Source organism: Vidua chalybeata, chromosome 8 (genome assembly GCF_026979565.1).
Source record: "Vidua chalybeata isolate OUT-0048 chromosome 8, bVidCha1 merged haplotype, whole genome shotgun sequence".
Lineage (NCBI taxonomy): Eukaryota > Metazoa > Chordata > Aves > Passeriformes > Viduidae > Vidua > Vidua chalybeata.
Window position 1 is genome coordinate 2,936,326 of NC_071537.1, and position 20,545 is coordinate 2,956,870.

Consider the following 20,545-nt stretch of genomic DNA (forward strand, 5'->3'; position numbering starts at 1 on the left):
TCATATATGGAGATGGAGTTGTTCTAATTTTAGGGTAAGGCATTGAGGGGAAAAAAAAAAAAAGCATAATGTAAAAAAATAAAGGCTATTCCAAGTGTGGATATTATCTGTGCCATCACTGCACAGCTTCAAATTGCAGGAGGATCAGCTGCTGCAGATATTTTGGCTGATGTGGATGAAATCAGTGTCTTCTGGAGCTCCCCATTATTGTCTACAGTATTTCCAGTAATACAATTACTTTGAGGCAGATAACAAAGGGAGATGTTGATATTTCTGTGCAAAAAAAAAAAAAAAAGCATTTTCAAACTCTTCACAGCCTCATTTACTAAACAATTTAGACAAAGAGTCCAGTCTCTGTTTGAAGGATTCAAAGGCAATGTTGGCTTGTTTTTCCAGCAAAATCTTTATTTTTCTCAGTGCAAGAAAAATCAATACAACCCTGGTAACACAAAGCTTTGTCTTACCAAGGTATATTCCTTAAGCTCAGTTTGAATTCTGACACTGGCCGTCACACTCAAGCCAAATTACTTGGTAATACCAAGATGTGCTTGGTTTTTTCCAGCAGCCATGGTGTAGTTTTTATGGTTTTGCATTCTATATTTTTATATTACATGAAGATATTTCCTTGCCAGAGCAATGAGAGTTTCAGAAGTTCCTCATGAGCCACAGTGAAGTTGTTTTCATGCTCTGTCCTTTTAGCGTGCTGGCTGGCACCTGAGCTAGTGAGACATTTATTCAGCATAAAATAATAATAAATGAATAAAAAATATAGAATAGAATAGAATAGAATAGAATAGATATTGTATAATATAATATATATTGTATAATATAATATAATTAATATAATATAATATAATATAATATAATATAATATAATATAATAATATAATTAATATATACATAAAAATAAAATATTCTGTATTTTTATATTATATTTCCTTGCCAGAGCAAGGGGAGTTTCAGAAGTTCCTCATGAGCCACAGTGAAGTTGTTTTCATGCTCTGTCCTTTTAGTGTGCTGGCTGGCACCTGAGCTAGTGAGAAATTCATTCAGCATAAAATAAAGTCGCAGCGATTTATGGCTGTTGCCGCCTATCCCACAAAATCACTCCTCTGCATTCCTTGGAATGCACAAATTTGCTCCTTCAATTTTAGGGAGCTCGTTTATGGATGCAATGTCACCGTCACAGCCTTGCTGCAGGGAGAGGAAATAAGTTGTATTTAGCCTCAGGCAAAGTTTGTGTGTTCAAGGTGTTCTTATCTGTGAATTTTGATTTGCAAACTGCAATTTGATGGAGTTGTTTGGGGGGGGGGGGGGCACAGCTGCTCTAACTCCTTTATCAAATGCATAATGAAAAGGATGTTTGCTTAAAAACATCCTCGGTGTAAAAACAAGTGTTTGTCGTCTGAGGGGAATAATTCAGCATCCCTCAGCTCAGCAATCTCTTGGGGTGAGTGCACACTGGGCATCTCTGCCCTGCCTAATTCTTTCCCTAAGTGTAACCAATTTAGTCAATCCTCAAATGTTATTTTCATGTGCCCCTTGAGGAGTTGTCAGAGTTCCTCTCTGAAATTCTTCAGTCTTCTGGTGATCAGGACTTCTCATTCAGGCTGGGATATGGCCCTAAAATGTTCCTTCCCTCATCACCTCAGGAAATCAGCACAGTGGGGGATCCCCTGCAGAGCCCTGCTCTATTTATATGTTGATGAGCCTGGAGGAGAATTTCCAGAAATGCTAGATATACTTTTAGACCTTCCAGAAGGCTCTGCCTGGCTCCTGTGCTCCAGAGCCCTGCTCTGAGCACACTGTGTCTGCTGACATTTTGGGATACAACCATGGCACCCCTGTCTGGGAACCACTTCCTACTTACAGGGACACTCCTGAACCTTTCCAGGAGCCTTTGTCTTTTTATTCTGCTAAAATATATAGCTTGGCAGTAAAAAAAATGTCAACAATATGTTATTTATAACAGCAAAGTTTTATACACTTGTGTAGTTGAATGCTATTTAAACAGGTAAGAAGCACAACATTAAGGCTTTTTTTTTGTAAAGGAGTGGTAATTCAGTAGTTTAGGTGCATATCTTGGTCAAAAGTTGGGCTTGTTGCTGTCTGGAAGAACAAAAAGCAGTGTTAAATGGCTCAGGAACAACAGTGGGGTGAGACTCGTTCATTCCTTGGGAAGTGGTGGAGTCGCCACCCCAGGAGGGATTGAAATTTAAGTGGATGTGGCACTTGGGGACGTGGGTCAGTGGTGGCCTTGGGAGTGCTGGATTAAAGGCTGGACTCCATGAGCTGGGAAGTCTTTTCCCCCCTAAAGGATTCCATGATCACAGGGGTAATTTCAACCTAAACCATCCCAAGGTTCAGTGATTAATAACATGGGGACTGGAGGACTCAGGAGTGCAGGTGGGAGGCTGAGGTTCTCACAGGAGACTCAGCTCCAGGGACTGGAGAAGTTTCATAATAGCTCCTCCTTGAATTATTCCTGGGAAGGAAAACAGTCATTAAAATAAATGAGGGAGATAACTCAGCCAAGAGGACATGGGAAGGAGAGCCAGGGATGGCTGGAGAAACCATGGCTGTGGTGAGGAGCAAGGAGCTGGGGCTGTCAGGGTGGACAGGAGGAGGCTGAGCAGGGCCCTGGTGGATCCTGCAGGGTGGAAATGGCTGCAGGGAAATCAGAGGCAGTAATTAGTCTGTGTGACACTGTTAGATGTGCTCCTGTCGAGCAGGGACAAGAAGAATGGCCTTACAAGGCAGCGAGGAAGAGCCCAGTAATAAAGATAATGAGAAAAGGATGTATTTACATGCATATCATAAGGAAGGGAGGATAAAGGTCTCTGAGTGCACTGGAGTTTCAGAAAAGCCAGAGAAGAGCTGCTAATGAGAGTGGTGTTGTTGATCCTGACATGGGGCAGGAACCTCTGAGGTCCCCAAAGCCACATTTTCTATGACTGGATGCAAAGTGGAGGCTGTTCCTTCTGCTTCATGGAAACCTCCTTTGGGGAACTTTGCCATCTCTGCATTACAAGGGATAAGATTTGGATTTTTCTGGATTTTTTAGATACCTGAAACTTTATAGGGAACACTTTCCCTCTGAGGTTCCTGGGCAGAAACCTCTGAGGTCCCATAAGCCACATTTTCAATGATTGGATGCAAAGTGGAGGCTGCTCCTTCTGCTTCATGGAAACCTCCTTTGGGGAACTTTGCCATCTCTGCATTACAAGGGATAAGATTTGGATTTTTCTGGATTTTCAGATACCTGAAACTTCATCGGGAACATTTTTCTGCTGTGGGTGGAAAATGGGTGCCCAACAGCTTTTCTTTCCCTTGTAATTATTGGCTTTGTACAACTTGGAACCAGACTAAATAACACCTAGACAGCTAAAACATTAACTCCTTTCTCAGCTGGGTGAAGAGAAAGAGAATTCTTTAGCAGAAATTCAGCCTTTTGTTCTGTTAAATTTTGTTTTTAATTCAAGGATAGATGCTGAAATCAGAGAGGTGGATCAGTATGCCATGGAGGTTGGGATGTCTAATATTCATCCTAATTGGTTTAGGGTGGAAGCTGTGGCTCTGGAAGGTTTTTTAAATTTTGTGTTGTGCTGCAGTTCTCTCCTACCTTGCCAAGTCATTGGCTTCTGGTTTTGGGGATGGAAGCAGAGGTAGAGTAGGATTATACAAATAATGGAGTGAAAAGAGGGGCAAACACTGTAAAGACAGGACTGAAGGGTCTGTTAGCAACTGAGAGCTGCCCTGGAGGGTGGGTAAAGGCTCCTCTCTCAGCATGGGCTGCTCTGGCAGCCCAGGTTTTGCACAGAAGATCTTGGGAGAAGATCTGACTCCATAAAGAACAATTTAAACCATGTTTGTAACTTATAACTCCACTTGCTCCTCATCTCAGCTGCAGGGCCACTGCTGCTTTCCCCCATTATTCCCAGGTTCCTGACAAGTCCCTATGGACACTGGACTCCAGCACCTGCTGACCTCTGTTCCTGCTCGTTCTTTCTGTGATGCTCTGCTCCATGGGGCTGAGGGTGGGAAATGGAGATGCTCCCTGAGCCTTCTGCAGGATTTTTCCCTCCTTCCCAGCCCTGTGCAGTCAGCTCAGAGCAGACTCAGGAATATTCTTGTTCATTTCTCACTCTGAAGGTGAGAGCAGACTTCGCTTTATGCTTTTATCACGTATTGCAAATGCCTTTGAGATGTTTCTTTCTTTGTTATCTCAAAATTCTGTGCTCTATTGATTTTTGGGTTTTCTCTAAGGGGCTGAAAACTTCAGCAGTAACCCTGAAACCAACTGAAATAATTGATTATCTGTTTTTACCTCCTCTTCAGTTATTTACCTCGTGCCCTTCGATGGAGAAAGGCTGTCCTATTTCTCTATGATTTACTGTAAAGCAGATCTTTGCTGAGCTTTAATATCAATTTATATAACCTTGATCCACGGGTTATTTTTTGAGAGCCACGGGTTTATCTAATATGTCATGGAAGAAGTTGTTCTAGAAATATTTTTTTTATAGCTTATTCTTATGGAACAGATGGGTAATGTGAAAAGAAACATATTTTCTATAAGCTCAGATTGCAATTGAAATTGCTTAAATTATCTCCAAGAGTAACTGGGTGCCTAATGGACTTTATAGCAAATTTAGATATCTTAAAATGCATTTTATTGTGAATAGATACTTTTATATCTATGTACAGGGTTTTTTTTCTTGTGTGGATATTAATGGCAACAACATTTTTATCTGTGTTTTGTCTTTACCTTTGTGGCAAGAAATATACTGGTCATGAATACTTTAAACCTGGGGGTATCAGTCAGAACACCACATGTGTTTTTGTTCTAGGATGAGTGTCCTGAGATAAATTTACTGTGCTTTCCACACTCCTTTGTGCCATTTGTTTTCTCCAAGAATGTCACTGTATAGGTGGGGTGTCTCTGGGCAAAGTCTCTTTCTAATTAAGCAGAAAAATGTGAGATGCTGCCCCCAGGTTTCAGGATAATTTACTTTACTAGGAAATCTTCGGATCCTTCTTTCTCTTAGGGCACATTCCAGGATATAAAAATGATTCATGTGTCTTGGAAGTACAGCTTTGGGAAGTTTGTCAAGTTATCTTGAGTAGCCCAAGAGTGGGGTGAAGTCGCCCTTTTCATTAGTTTAAAAAATATGAATATTTTATCTGCCTTTGTATAAGGCATCCATCATCTTCGAAAGATCACCAGAGACAAATTGTGGTTTGAAAGAGTGGAAGTCAGACCCCGACTCCTCAGTCCTGCCCTGCATTCCAGAGTTTGGGATGCAGCAGGGAACTGGAATCCAGAAGCAAATCGGGGACTGCAATAACAAATTAGCACAGGAGATTTAATCAGAGCCACATAACAGGGAAAGATGTTTCGGGAGAACGAAGCCTGAGCTCAGAGATCTTGGCACAGGCCTGGTGCAGTGGAACTGTGTGATGGGGGGGGGGAGAGGGAGGCTCTGAAAGTGAAGAACAGCATATAAATTAAGCCAAATAAATTAAGTAATTCAAGCATTAATCTAGCCAACCCTCCGAGTTCATTCAGAGAGGCAAAACATCTATCATTGCTTCTCTGGAGATTGTAGCATTGTCGAGAATTCAGTTTAGCCAGGACATTTAGACCAACCCTTGCATTCAAAAAAAAATCCTTAATTCTCTCATTGTCTGAAACTGATTGTATCTTTTTGCCTTTCAGTAAGTTTCACTTAGTTGCAATTACTTTGGCTTCAAAATCTTGAAATTGAATGAATTAATGAAAATGGAAAATCAGAACTCTTTCCTAATTAAGAACTGAGCTTTTCAAGGAATATGAAAGGATTTAATTTAGAGAGAGATGTTTGGAGAGCATGAAATGTGGCTTGAAGGAGATACACGTGCATTTAATAGAACTCACTGAGCCCAGCCAGATTTGTATTGACAGGAAACAAAAAGCATCTGAAATCCTCTTTCAGTGACAGGAGAATTTATGGGATTTCTTGAAGCACTCCGAGTTGACTTCCAGTTCAGGGAAATGGGTGGCCACCTCTGTTTGTGTCTCAGTGAACACAGTTCCTACTGAATTCTTCATTATTTCTCCCTGTGGCAATTTGCTGAACTTTCAGAGTGGGATTTTGGGTTTGATTTTCCATGGCTCTGTAACCCTTCCAGATGGATGGGGGGAAGCCTCTGTCCTGGCACTGCTGCAGGTGACACTGAGGGGTGAAAGGAGTGGCTCAGGAAATGACTCTGACAGTTCAGAATGGATTTTATTCTGTATTATCCCTGAAATCCCATTCCGTTGTGCTGCTCCCCCGGCAGACACACACACACCCCTTGTGTCACAACCCCTGTGTGACACCTGGGGCTCACCTGCTGCTGCCCTCCCCAGGCAGCTCCCACTGAGAGGAACGTGAGCAGATAGCACCTGGAGGACAGGCCATTTCTTATCCCTGGAAATTTAGTAGTAATTATCATCATAATTCTCCTCCCTCACAGTGCACAGCACGTGCTGGGCTCCCCACAAGTGATAATTCCATGTGTGGAAGGGGAGATGTTTCCAAGGAGGGTCAGGCTGGCTGCTCAGCTCCAGCTCTGTTCTGGAACAGTGGATGTGTGGGTGGGAAATTGCAGAGCTATTAGCTGGGAATACCCTCAGGAAGCATGGTGGGACAGAGGGAGTAAGGTGCAGAAAATATAATTACACTGGGTAACGAGCTGATGAAGCCTTTGACGTGGTCCATGCTTGACCTTGGCTTTTTGAGCACTTGGAGAGAATGTGATGTTGTAATCAAACTTCTGGTAAAAGGAGGTCACAGCCCCCATTGTCCTGACAAAGGGGAGGAATTTTATTTTTCCAGACAGGAACAACCCGAACGGGATCCGCTACATTTGCACTGCAAGGTCCTCAAAGAAGTCCATGTACATTTCAAATTGGCAAATATCAACAGCTGCTCACTCCCATTATAATTACCCAAATTGCAAAGGACCGTCTGCAGCGAGCTCTGCTCCATAACTAAGGCAACCCAGCCCCAGTGAATTGCTTCCTGCCTGCCAGCACTATTAAGTTGTGTTTTGTGACAATTTTCTCCAGCCCAGGCATGTTTGTTTTCTTTGCACAGCCTTGCACCAAGCATTGTTTAAGCAGCACATAATGGATTCCAACCAAGAGGTGCTTTCTGCTCCCATCTGTTTGATAGCACAGCGAACAGTTGTGATTCATACGTGCAGTGTAAATACTGGGTAATGACTGTGGCTCTCCTTTGAGCCAATTCCAGGTTGTTTCAATCCTGGGCCAGCTTCTGGGCTGGTTTTGAGGCAAGGAAAAAAAAAAAAATGTCTGAACCCAGGCTTGAAATTTTCAGGCGTTAAATATCTCTGGAACAGAGTGACCCATCTTGGTGCAGAGGTGACAGTAAAAGCTGCCACGAGCAGGAGCTGCCATGAGCTCCTCCAATCTCTAAGGCTGTGTGGTGCCCAGTTGCCTTTTCTGAATACAAGGCCACCCAGACACTCCCCCAGAAACCTACAGGGCATTTTCACTTTAAGCTTTTGGGGCAACATCCCTGGCAGTGCCCAAGGCCAGGCTGGACACTGGGGCTTGGAACAACCTGGGATAGTGGAAGGTGTCCCTGCCCATGGCAGGGGTGGAACTGGATGAGATTTAAGTTCCTTTTCCACCCAACCCAAGCTGTGATTCTGTGAATACAATAAGGAAAAGAAATATAGGGGATGATTCATTTTTTAGGCCATTTTTTTAACCAGACTCTTCAAGGAGTTTTTTTGAGTTTGCTATTTTTTTCCCCTCTATTAAAAAAGATTTTTTTATTTCCAGATCTTTCAAAAACTCAAATCTGTATTGGTGCAATCAGTCAACCTCCTGGCCACCCCCTCAGGGTGTCAGAGGACAGGCAGGGCTCTGGCCAGTTTAGGGGATGGGATGGGATAGCAAACACACCCTTCCATCAGGCTGGGATTCAACAGCTCTGCTGCTCTTGACCTGCTTCCAAGCTGAGATCCTGCTGCTGGTCCTGCTGGGCTGGATGGGAAATCCTGCACTCCATGGAGTCACTTCAGTACCTGGATGAGCAAATCTGGGGTTCTTGGAGAGATTTGTGGAAGCAGCTCTTGACAGATGTTGTGTTTGGGATACACTGCAGTAAATGAGGGCTGGCTAAAAGCACACATATTTTATTATTATTTTTATTGCTTGTTCTTACTACAAAATCAAGTTCACACTTCAGTGCAGCCATTTCATTCAGTCAAAACCATATGCTGTTGCATTTTCCTTTCTTCCCTTTTTTTTGTGGCCTGTGAATCCAAGGAATCCCCTCGGCCAGATGCAGAGCAGACTCCTCGCAGGTCACCAGGCACTCAGGGAAGGGCAATAAATCCCCACCAGAGCCTGCCTCGGGCTGCTTTGCACCCAGCCTGCTGCAAAGATGCAGAAAGGCTCCCCTGCATCCCCTGGCTGCTTTGTGCTCCAGCTCCCAGCCCTCTCCCAGCCCACATCCTGAGCTGGAGGATCCAGGAGCTCGCTCCCCATCGGCTCCTTCAGAGTGCTGGCAGCACCAGTTCCCCTTTTCATAATTCACCCATGTTTGTTCTCTCAGAGCTTGTGTTTGAAAATCTTTCAAAGATTTTTTTTTTGTTGTTGTTGTTGCAAGGTTTGTACTGAAAAGGGAATACTGATTTTGACTTGGTTTTAACCAACATAGTTCAGAGGATAATTGGAGAGCTGCTGTAAAAACCAAGGCTGCCCTATCTGCACTGCTTAGATTCAACTAAAAAGAAAGAACTTATTTTACTTTGTTTTTTTTTTTAATATAAAGCTGAAATTTTTATGCTACTCCCTTTTTAGCTGGTTAAATGCAACTTAATATATTTTAGTGTAACCTCAGTGCTTGATAATGAAAATATGGTGTAACGGTTGAATTCAGGTTTTATGCCTGACTTTTTATTGATACTGAATAAATTCACAACATAACTCAGCCTGACAAGGTGCAGATTTCTTTCAAACGTCAAGCCAGTTATTTTGGATCTGCTCCTAAAATATTTGCTGCTCCATGTTATGACATTTTGAACGTGTTTTAGCCTGGTTATCCTTTGATTTTTAAAAAAATGTAAATCAGGAATAGCTCACAGAAAGGATGTAGCTAAGTTGTAAGCATGTTTTCCCTTTCCAGGAGCAGTCATTAGCTTTGTATTGCTGCATGGAAAGCAGGAAATGGGGAGCTGGAGCTGTGTAATTTTATTGATTTTGGTCTCGCACAATGAACTTCTGGGTTTCCTCTTTCTTGAGCGTTGTTTGCTTGGATTTTTAACTCTGGATAGGGATCCTGGGACAGCAATAGCTGGGAATAGCAAGGAGCTGGGAATTTAAACACAGCAATGGAGATTCACAGGACCTTCAGCAGATGCTGCCAAACAACCTGATGGGCAGAGCCTGGCGCTGGCACTGCTGTAGAGGCAGCACACAGAAATATTGAGATTTTTCATTTGAATTGAAAGTGGTTTTCGCTTATGAAGAGAAGTTTCCCAAATTAGGGTCGTTCCCAAGTGCTCCTATTTTATCTGCATCCCATGAGCTCCGTGGTGGGGTTTTCTGCCAGCTGGTGGAAGGTTTTCCTGCTCATTGCAGGGGGATTGGACTGGATCATCTTTAGAGGTTCCTTCCAACTGAAACCATTCCATGATTCCTGTAAGGAAGCCAGGAAAGGAGCATAAAAGTTAATTTAGGACCTCATCTGCCATGGGTTCTGCCACATCGTGTGGGGCAGAAGGTTTTTAAAAAAATATAAATTAAATTATATATATCTATCTAAATCTTCCATAGATTTATAATATGACAGTGTGGAAAGTAGGAAAAGGAAAGGTTTTAAAAGCCTCACTATCCCCAAGCAGCAGTTGCAATTTGCCATAGGAGTTAAGAAAAAGAAGACAAAAATAAAATTAAAAAAAAAAAAACAAATTTAGCTATTGTGTCTTCCAGCTAGAGGAATCTTGCATCTCTCTGTACAGCCAGCAAAAAAGCAAAAATCTGATCATTCTGCTTTCAAATAATCACTTTAAAATAAACTTGGGGACAAACTTGCAAGTTCTTTGCTTTCCTACATTATTGGACTGGCTCAGCCAATTTGTTAAGGGCTTGGGAGTCTTTGCTAAGCCATTAAAGAAAATAAAAAAAACAACTGCAAAAGGCTCTGTTCTCTTAGTTGGTGCTCATTATAAGCACCCACAGGGATAGATCCTTCTCATCTGAGAGCAGGCAAAGCACAGCTGAATTTGCTGCCCCCAGGAACCTGCAAAACCTTAAGAATTAAATGTTTATGCTTTTCATGTCCTGCACATGAAACATTGCTTAGTCTTGGAGGTGTTTGCAGAAAACGTTGCACTTTGTGTTCACTTCTAAACTGAAGCCAAAAGAAAACCAGGAAATATTTATAGATTTAAAAGCATTGCATACAATTTACAGCATTTGTTGCAGGTTGTAATTATCTTAAATGTATATATTTTGTAGACAGCTTGCATTTGTTGGATTGACTTCCAGTTTCCATGGTAAGATTCCCTGAGTGACTTTATTTCTCATAGATTTCCCAGCTTCTCCCTTTTTGTGTTTTATAGATAGTAGAGGAATAATATCAGCCCAAAGATCTGATACTGTAAATACACCTTTTAGCACTAATACAGAATGTCAGTGTGTGATAAACAAGGGAAATAAAAGGTATTTTCATGTAGATAGCAAAAAATGGCATGGGATTTTTCCCTGCTGGAAATAATGGACTTTTTTCCGAGTTATGCAGTTTCTAATTCCTGGTGTTAAAACTCTTCTGATCCAAGAAAAAAACATATGTATGTGTGTGGAATGTGACTACCTGATAAATTTCAAAGGTCCTTAATTTCCAGAGCCCTGCTTAGGAGATAACAATCTCACAACCCTTGTCTTCTGTGCTGAAATTTCTGGTTTTAAGAGCATAGAGGAGAAAGTGCATGGGATCATGGAATCACAGGAAGGTTTGGATTGGAAGGAATCTTCAAGGTGATATGGGGACGTTAAAGGTCATCTAGTGCAGCTCCCCCCAGGCTGCTCCAGCCCCAGTGTCCAGCCTGGCCTTGGGCACTGCCAGGGATCCAGGGGCAGCCACAGCTGCTCTGGGCACCCTGTGCCAGGGCCTGCCCACCCTCACAGGGAGGATTTTTCTCCCCAAAATCCCATCCATCCCTGCCCTCTGGCAGTGGAAGCCATTCCTTGTGTCCTGTCCTATCATTGTCACTGCTACAAATGAAGGGGTGGGACTATTTTCAGGCTAAGAACGATTTATTGCTCAGATAAACATCAGTCCCAGAGGCCCTGAGATTTTAGAAGAATTCAGCCACAGCTCAAGAGCAGTCACAATTCTTTGTTCCAAGGCAATGCAGAACTTTCTAACCCAATGGACAGTTGCCACAGGGTTTGTTTTGCTTTTCTAACCCATCACCTTTACTCACTTCTGCTGCACTGAGGATACTTTTATCTAATGGGCTTCTAACTCACAGGCACACATCTGCTTCTGTCTAACTTCTAAACTCTTCAGTGTTTAGAAGTTATAATAGAGTTTATTCCATAATAGAGTTTATTCCATACCCACCTTAACCACACCTCTACACTATAAACCCTTCACCATCTTACCCATGCAGTTTCTCACTTACTTCAGGCATATTCTTACTTACAACTATAGAATTATGAGTTTATGATTTTCCTGCTTAATATCTGTGTATTGTATTTTCACATCAATCCAAGCTTCTTCCAGGGCTGCAGATCAAACCCTTCAGGGTCTGTGGGAGTTTCTGTTTTTCTGCTCCCCACACTCTCCCTCATCCCTTGTCCCCAGTCCCTCTCCAGCTCTCCTGGAGCCCCTTCAGGCCCTGGCAGGGCTCTGAGCTCTCCCTGGAGCTTCTCCTCTCCCAAGCTCTCCAGGCTGTCCCAGAGCAGAGGGGCTCCATCTCCCTCATCGCCTTTGTGGCCTCCTCAGAGCTTTCTCCAAGAGCTCCATGTCCATGTCCTGCCCCAGAGCTGGACCTGCTGCTCCAGGTGGGCTCTCTCCAAAGTGGGCCTTGCTCAGACAGCAAAACATCTGTGTTTTTAGCACAGTTTAAAACTGTGGATGAAAAAAATGCTCCCAAATGACCCCTTGGCAGAATCCATTGTCTGTCAGATCATTGACTCTGGTTTGACTTGATGTAGTTTCTCTGTCTTCAGACTGAAGGCCAGGCAGGTAATTATGGAATGTGACACCCTGTGAGGGGAGGCATTTTATGTAGCTCCCTGTGGAATGTCAGGAGCCACATTGCATACAACTAATTACAAGCCATAATTCTCCTCTCAATTATTAGTTTTTCCTTTCTATCTTACCGATTTTTACCCATTTCAGTGCTGCAAGGGCCAAGGTCACCTGGGGCACAGGCAAAGCTGAGCCTGTTGCAGGGCTGGCTTTAGCAAAGTTAATACCAGCTCTGGAGGGCCTGGAAACCACTTTGCTGGATTAAACAAACCTGCCTATTTCAGTCTGGCCCTGTCAGGATATAATTTAAAACTTGGAAACCAGAGAAGCAAAATGACCCCTTTTGGTTCTATTTCTTGTGCTGATCTCTATCCTCAAACAGTGGATTTAGACACTGGATACAGCTGAAAATGCATTTCTGTTGCCAAATGAATTAATGCTGCTGGTTTGAGTTCATTTTCACTCTTTTCTTTATCTGTAGATATTTCTCTTTATTGCTATGATGTAATTTCTAGAATTTATTTAAAGTTGTATGTGCTGATCTAACTCATGCATCTCAATCCAGTAAAATCCTTTATTTTTATAGAGAGGGAGCTGCAAAGATGGATGTGTTAGGACTCCCCATTCCATCAGGTTTCTGCTCTTCAAATGTAATAAGAAATGACTTGGAGTCTTCTCTCCCAGTTCCCAGTAGGGAAAAGCTCACAGCCCTGCAGTGGGATCACAGCCCAAAGGAAAGGGGGATCCAGCAATAATTAAGATTTTGCTTAGTGACAAATCCTTTGCATTCAAATTTCAGAATGGGCATCCCACCAAGGCGAACAAATTTTCTCCAAATGCATCTTCTCCCCAAGTATTTCAGGAATAGAAATGGGTTATTTTGTGGCTAGATGTCATTATTATTAGACAGTATTCCCAACACCACCCCCATATTCACAGGGGAAGCCCTTAGTCCCTAAACTGTCCTTTCTTTTTTCTCCTTTTCTCTTTCTCAGTGAGGATTAATGTGATTTTAAAAGGGAAAAAAAAGAAAAAAAAAAAAAAAAAAGTAGTACTTATGAAACATGTACTAGTTCAAATAGTTTTACTGCAGAACTTTTCTGACTCAGAAATAGGTTATCCCTTCATCTTCTAGTTAATCAAGTGCTGATTTGTTATTTTTTTAAATCTGCTTTATCAGTGAAAATTCTTGCTTGACCTTTGCTTAATGTTTCACTAATTTCCTTCAGAATACTGAGTTTTTCTAACATTAGTTCAGACCAAAACCCCTCAGCTCCAAGCAAGGAAGAAGCAAATTAAGGGGGGCAATGCTTTTCCTGTTTTTTTGTTTTTGTTTTTTTTTTTTGTTTTTTTTTTTTTTTTTTTTAATACAATTTAATGCAGATTTTGGATGCAAATCTTCTAAATAAGAGGGAAAAGTTATGGAGATTCCTACTTCAATCATCCTGAAGTTTGGCCTCTTAGGATATCAGAGAAAAGCTTTTGTGCACTGATGAAATCTTCTCTTATGCCACAAAAAAAAATTGCCAAAAAGCAAAACAGCAAACTGCATTTTTAGGAGAGAAGTAGAAAACTTGAGTCTGTGGAGAAAAGAATGTAGAAGCATAAAAAAATCTTCATTATGGTTTAAATAATGCCACTCTCAGCAGTCGATACTTTAAGGGGAGTGGATAATTTTAAGGGGATCAATGTGGGAATAAGTTGTGGCACCAGCATAGAAATTATTTTGTGGTTCTTAAGAAAGACTTAGAACAAGTGTCTCTCAAACATTCTGAGCAGGAGGCTCTGTACCCCTACAAGGAGCTTTTTTTGATTATTCTTTGTGGAAAATATAAATAGTCATTCCCCTTTCACCCTGCGACTCAGTTTTGAAAATATTGATAGTAAGGGGAGGGTATCACAGTGTTTCATGGGATGTAAAATGAACTTTTAAGGGCTTGTGGCAAAAATGTGCAAAATCTTTAGGGAAGACTCCACAGCCACTGCAAGAAAAACCCCAAAAATAAGCCCTAACAAACAAAAAAACTGAATTAATTTCACAGGAGTTTGGATTAAAAAAAGAGGAGGAAAAACCAAAACACAAACCTCAAATACCCTTTCTGAAAGACACTCATTTTTCTTTACCATTAGAAATTTATAATTTTGTGTGTTTCTGTTTGTAGTCACCCTAACACCTGTGCAGTGGGTAATTTTTGCTGTATTTGTGCTTATGAATTCCAGTCAGACTAAGAAAAAATATAGTCTCATCTCCTCGCAGATGGAAAAGAAGGAAATGAGCCATTTCTGTTTGAAAGAAAAATCCATGGTGAAGCAAGATTCTGAACCTGGGTCTTGTGCAAAGCAATGCAGCATCCATAACTGGGGCCATTATTGTGCTCCATGAGAAGAAGTTTCAGCTTTAGGAATTCTCTGAGAGATGATTTTGTCTCGTAACAGCCTGTTCTATTCTGCAGCTGCTTTTTTAACTTTGCAACTTTACCAACATCCATTGACTGTCAAATAAGTACCACTGTGAACTCATGAATAAACATAGTTGTCATTTCCATATTAAGAGGGCCTTCAGCTGAAAAGAATCCATTTGTGCCACTGCAATATCTTAATTATTTACTGTGTTATATTGTAATTAATTGTGGTTTACTCTCTCAAAACTCCACATTCTGTAGATCTCACGGGTTTTGGAAGCAATGCACTAATACTGAAGTCATAATCAACACTGCTTCTAAATATTCATGCCAATAAATGACTCCCATGTGTTTGCTGAGTGCCAAGGATAGTCTGAAGCATTTATTTAGCATTCTAGTGGGATCTGGTTTCTGCAGAGTTCACAGGGATGCAGAATTTCAATGCTGCTGCTGAGAAAGCACGTTTGGATTCTCACGAGCAGGACACTTTGGATAAAGCAATGGCTCAATAAGGCCTGAGAGCACTGGGGAGTTCTCAGCTATTTCTCATTTGAACAATTTTGTTTAGTCTATGACAGCCTCCCAATAATTTTGCTTTTTGATAAACATCTCTAATTTTTCAAACAATTTTGAAAATCACTGCATTCCATGGGCAAGAATTCTCTGTCTGTCACAGAGGTTCCACTGGGGCTCTGCTGCAGCAATCAGAAATTCAGAAACATTTCTCAATAAATCAATTAAGCACTAGAACCCTAAAATGATTCTAGCTGCAACTGGCTGACACAAATCTCCAGAAAAGCATCATGAGTGTACGGGGGAACAGCTGATTTATGGAGCTACTGTTGGAATTTCAAACAAGGAAATGCTGTCGCGCAATCCAGTGAGTTTGTTTAATGAAATGTAAGTTAAATGTAAACGGTTTTAAAATATATGTGAGCTGAGTCTTTTGGATCAAGAGTAGCCAGCATATTGCAAACTGTGCTTTCTCCTTGGAAGTGCAGTTTCCAGAGCCTGTGTAGGTGCACTGCCCCTTCCTGCAAGTCTTTAAGGCCTCCACTGCTCCAGATCCCCTCTCACAGCTCACCCAAAAAATTATTGGGTTGTCACACTGTGACACGAAATAACTCACAGAAGCAGGCTAGATGTAAAAGGAAAGATAAAGAACTTAAAAAGGTAAACATTATTTTCTGACTCCACTATAGATACAATAGCAAAAATGACAGTGGACTGGAGGGTGAAACTGCCACCTCTCCAACCACACTGGTCAAACCAACAGTCCATCAATTCTCTCCACCCACAAAGAAGAATGCAAAACAATCATTATTTACATGAACATGTGTGAGAAAACTCAGTTGAAATATGTAAATATCAGAAGGCACAGGAACTTTTAGAAGAACTTCAAAACTCTCAGAAGAACAGGGTGACATTGGGTTTACCTTTGGGTGCTTGAGATGAAGAAGATCTGGGGTTTTATTATGAAGATTGCACGCAGTCATGATGGTGCTTGAAAATGCAACCCAGATGTCCTGATCCATGCTGGAGTGCAACTTGGATTTCTGTGGGCTCTGTTGCTGGTGTTTTGTTTAGAAAGTTCTCTTAAATACTTGTATATGCATAAATACTTTGCATGTTGTTGTCACAGAGATACTTGGTAATACTGTCGACCATATTTTTATTGATATTTCACATTTTTTGCACTTGACAATCCTTATGTGTCCCTTTCAACTCAGGATATTCTAGGACCTTCATTCTGCAACACCACTTCTTTCTTTTAAGATGAAACTTAATCATGCCTTATGAAAAAGCTTGAAATGCATCTTAAAAATTTGAAATACATCTTGTCTATTAGGAAGGAATTGTGAGGGTGGGCAGGCCCTGGCACAGGGTGCCCAGAGCAGCTGTGGCTGCCCCTGGATCCCTGGAAGTGCCCAAGGCCAGGCTGGACACTGGGGCTGGGAGCAGCCTGGGACACCATGGGAACTAAATGGTTCTTAAAACCCTTCCAAGCCAAACCTTCCTTTGATTCCATCATGTGTCCATTTCCCTGGCAGAGCTGGGTGCAGGATGCTGGGCTCTGGGTTTGGATTCAGCCAACTCTGTTTTGTTTTTTTCAGAACCACCCAGCAGTGCTGCAGTTTGTAATTCAAGCTGAAAATAAACATCTGGTCATCGATCTGGAGAGGAATGAGTAAGTACCCTGCTGCATGGTCACTTTGTACTCTTGGAGGAGGGTTATAATTGTAAAATTGATGGTTTAAAATTAACCTGGGGCCAGTTTTGCTACTGGTCCCCTATAAAGAATCCCCTAACAAGAGAGTTTTGTTCCAGTTTGGATTATGGGTATTTGTGCATTGCTGATAGAGCAAGAATTTCTATGGTTGTGTGCATTTATGTGGGGCTGAAAATGGACATGTTGCCTCTCAGGGTTTTCCTGTGTATTTCTTTTGGATTTGTCCTCCTTTCCTGTGGTAAGGCCTTTTATTTATAGTAATCTGGAATACCCTACAGTCTCTGGAATTTTTGGGGAGGACTCATCCCTCCTAATGGTGTCTGCACCCATGATCTGCTCCATGCAGTGTCCATCAGGGGTGATGAGTCAAGACTTGGGGATTAACCCCTGCTGGAATGTTAAATGGAGCTCTCTGGGTTTGCTGGGAAGGGGCTGATGATGGGATGGTTGTGCTGTTCCTGCAGCCCAGGACCATTGCTGGGCTTGAGCCTGTGTTTGTGTGCATCTTGGCAAATCCTGCTCATGTCCGTGAGATTTCAGAGAGAGATCAGGGGCTGCTGTAGATCTGGTCCCATGGGCAGAGTTGTTAAAAACCAAAACCATACAGGAGTGAAATAACTGCTCTGGAAGTCCATGACAAATGGAAAAAGTCATCAAAGTCTTTGTCTACCCCACAAGTGTTCAGTTTTCCTCTAAGAGAATCTCAAGGATACATGGTGGGAATCCAGATCAGGATAACTGCGTGCTGTCTGTTAAAGGCAAACCAAAGATCACTCTCAACCCAGGGAAAACTTTTTGTAACAAGGATCTGTGAGTTCTGTAGGTTCCCCTGCTGGGGAATCCAAGCCACAGAGGTATTTTTGTCAGTTTAACAGAGAGAGCGTGGACGTGAGCGATGCAGTTTGATGTGTTAGTTGGAAGGAATGTGCCTGTGAAAGCAAAAGTCCAGGGGAGGCCAGGGACATCCTGCCTCGGGCTGGGGATGGACAACATCAATGGAAAACCATGGGGCACCTCTTTAGTCCTCTGGAGTAAAACAGTGCAAGATGCTTTTTATTCCCAGCCATTTGGATGAACCCCAGCGTTACCCAGCTGTGATGAATTCCAGTTCACTTTATTATTCGACATCGAGCCCAAATCTTGAGCTTCCTTTATGTTATTTTGAATGTCCCTTAGCTGTTGAAAACCTGTCCTTGAAGGGTGTGTGGATCCCCCATGCACAGGTTGCTGTGTTCCAGTAACTAGAGGAGAATTTAATTCCTTTAGTAAACAAGGATTTCACTTTATATTCTCTTAATCTTTGTCGAAGGGTGTGCCTTCCTGCAGGAATGGGAAGTATGCAGCAATTGAGGAAACTATTTACATTCCATGTCAGCGATTAAAAGAACATAAAAAAACCATAAAACTGCTAATACAGGCTTTGGTGAACATACCAAACTCTCTTGTACCTGTAATAAAGTCAGATTTAGAAGATTGTAAGATGCAATCTCCACCTCTTTTAGAAGCAGGGCAGGAAAGTGCAATAAATTACCTCTACAGGCGTCTGTGTGACTGCGTGGATTTGGAGATGTTGAGATCTGCTCCTGAAGAAATACATTTATCAATGTTTATTTTTCAGTTGGGGTAGACTGGGACTGTTTTTTTTTTTTAGTTTGGTGGGGTGTCCAGCTGAAGGTTTGCATTCTGGAAGAGCTGTGTGTGGTGTTGACAACGCGAGGTTCCTCATCTCAGCAGGAGCTTTGAGGCAGTGTTGTGGAATGGGACAGCCAGCCTGGCCTGGGTTGGCATTTGTAGCACACGAGGCACTTCACAGATCCCAAACCACAGGAAAAAATTGGTCACGGTCTTGCAAAATAATTTTTCTCTTTTCTTCAGAGTTTCTGACTTTGATTTTCCTAAGAGATTACGGTCTGAGTGTTGCAAATCCACACAGAAGTTTTCTCAGCGTGTGCACGGTCAGTTTCTGTTTCTGTAAATCACACCAGGCACTGATCTGCAGGACTGGGCTGTGCTTCCCAGGGAAAACAATGCCAAGCTCGTTGTGCTTGTCTGTGGAAATTGTGGTTGTGTTTCTTCTGCCTGTAGTGCTGGTGTTGGGTTTGTTGTCACTGGCACAGGAGGTGACGGGGCAGGAGCATCCTGCTGCTTCCAGGGACTCTGCAGGGGCATGGAGTGGGAAATAAAGCCCAGGAGAGAAATGAGAGCCTGAGTTTCTGCAGAGCAAACATCTGATGGCAGCAGGCCAGGCTGGACCTGTGGGTTCTGGACTCCAGAGGTGGGAAAAGCTCATCAAAAACCTGGGGAAGGGAGCAGGGTTCCCATCCCCGTGTCCTGGGAATCTCCAAGGATGCAGATGAGCCCCTGCTCCCTCTTTCTGATGTTGGTGTGGAACAAGGAGTTCAAATGCAGGCATTGAGCCATTAATCACCTGCTGCAGGTAGGAGGGGAGAAAGAAACACAAACACCTTGTCTGGAGTAGAAAAGTGGCAGCACACGAAGCTCTGAGATGTGTGCTGTTATCTTTCTGTGGTTTCATGTAAAGCATTGGAGAATGGTGGGGGTGGAGGTGCATGGGACCTCTAAATTACATAATTTCTTCATTGGGTCATGCAAAAAAACCCTGGATGTGATTTTCCATGATTAGGAGGAACAGCTGCTTTGAGTAGTCTTGACATTAAACTCCATTTATTGAAAACCTTAGAGATTTTCCAAACCTTGAGTTGTATTTCAAAACACGATTCAGATACATTAGACAACCCCAAGTGGGGAGCAACGTGTGAAACCATCTGTTATCTGTGGAAATACTGAATGTCAGTTTGGTGTTTCCTGATATTCAGACCCATCAAAATGTACTGGGCAAGATGTTCTGAGTGACTTCTGGAAGAGTTACTGGTACCTGACTTGGCAGCCTAGGGTTTGAAATCTCGATGGCTTGCAGCTGTTGAGATTACTTTTGTGGATATTCATTAAATACTTTGGTGATTAATTTCCAGGCACTGCCCATTTGTAATTGCAACCCCAAAATTATTTGTGCTGGATTCAATTTGTCACAGGCAGAAAACCTGAGAGCGAGCTCACGTTGCAAGTACATTCCTTACCATTATTTAGCTGCAAAAGATGATTGCACTCTTGAGAACCTTCAGCTCTGTAGTACCTTAAATGTTTTAGAACACTTGTCATATGGAGAGATTTCCAGAATCAGCAAAGCATCCATCAGCTGCAAAATAAACCACTTTTTGGAGCAGCTGGCTGGGCTGGGGTGCATTACATGTGTAATACTGATGCTCTGCTGGTGTGCAAGGGACAGTAATGTATGCACTCAGAAATCCCTTGGAAGTTGATTGCAGCATGTGGGTCTTAGAGGGAAGCAGTTCACGGCTGTGTCAGTGAAACAGAGCCCCTGTAAGATTAAATCTGAGCTGGAGAGTGGAACAGTCTGTAGCTACTGGCTGTTTGTCTGGGACTGGAAACGTTTTGCACTCTGTCAGGGCTAGGTCTGTACACAGCAAAGCTCTTCGGTGTTCTTTTAACTTTAAACACGTGAATGACCCAGGTAAAGTCAGTGGAATTACTGATTTTCAAAATTAATTTCATGCTTACATGATCTGCTGACAAAGGTCATAATTATGAATGTCAGAGCAATGTAACTCTGAACA

The 20,545-nt window shown here is 42.3% G+C and overlaps 1 protein-coding gene across 1 annotated transcript in view; it reads left to right on the forward strand.

The window, feature by feature from the left end:
- Positions 1–20,545, forward strand: part of ADAM12 (ADAM metallopeptidase domain 12) — a 177,612-nt gene that overhangs the window by 29,710 nt on the left and 127,357 nt on the right. The window contains exon 3 of the mRNA XM_053949228.1: positions 16,774–16,847. Coding sequence (XP_053805203.1) covers positions 16,774–16,847 — 74 coding nt within the window. The remainder of the gene's footprint in view (positions 1–16,773; positions 16,848–20,545) is intronic.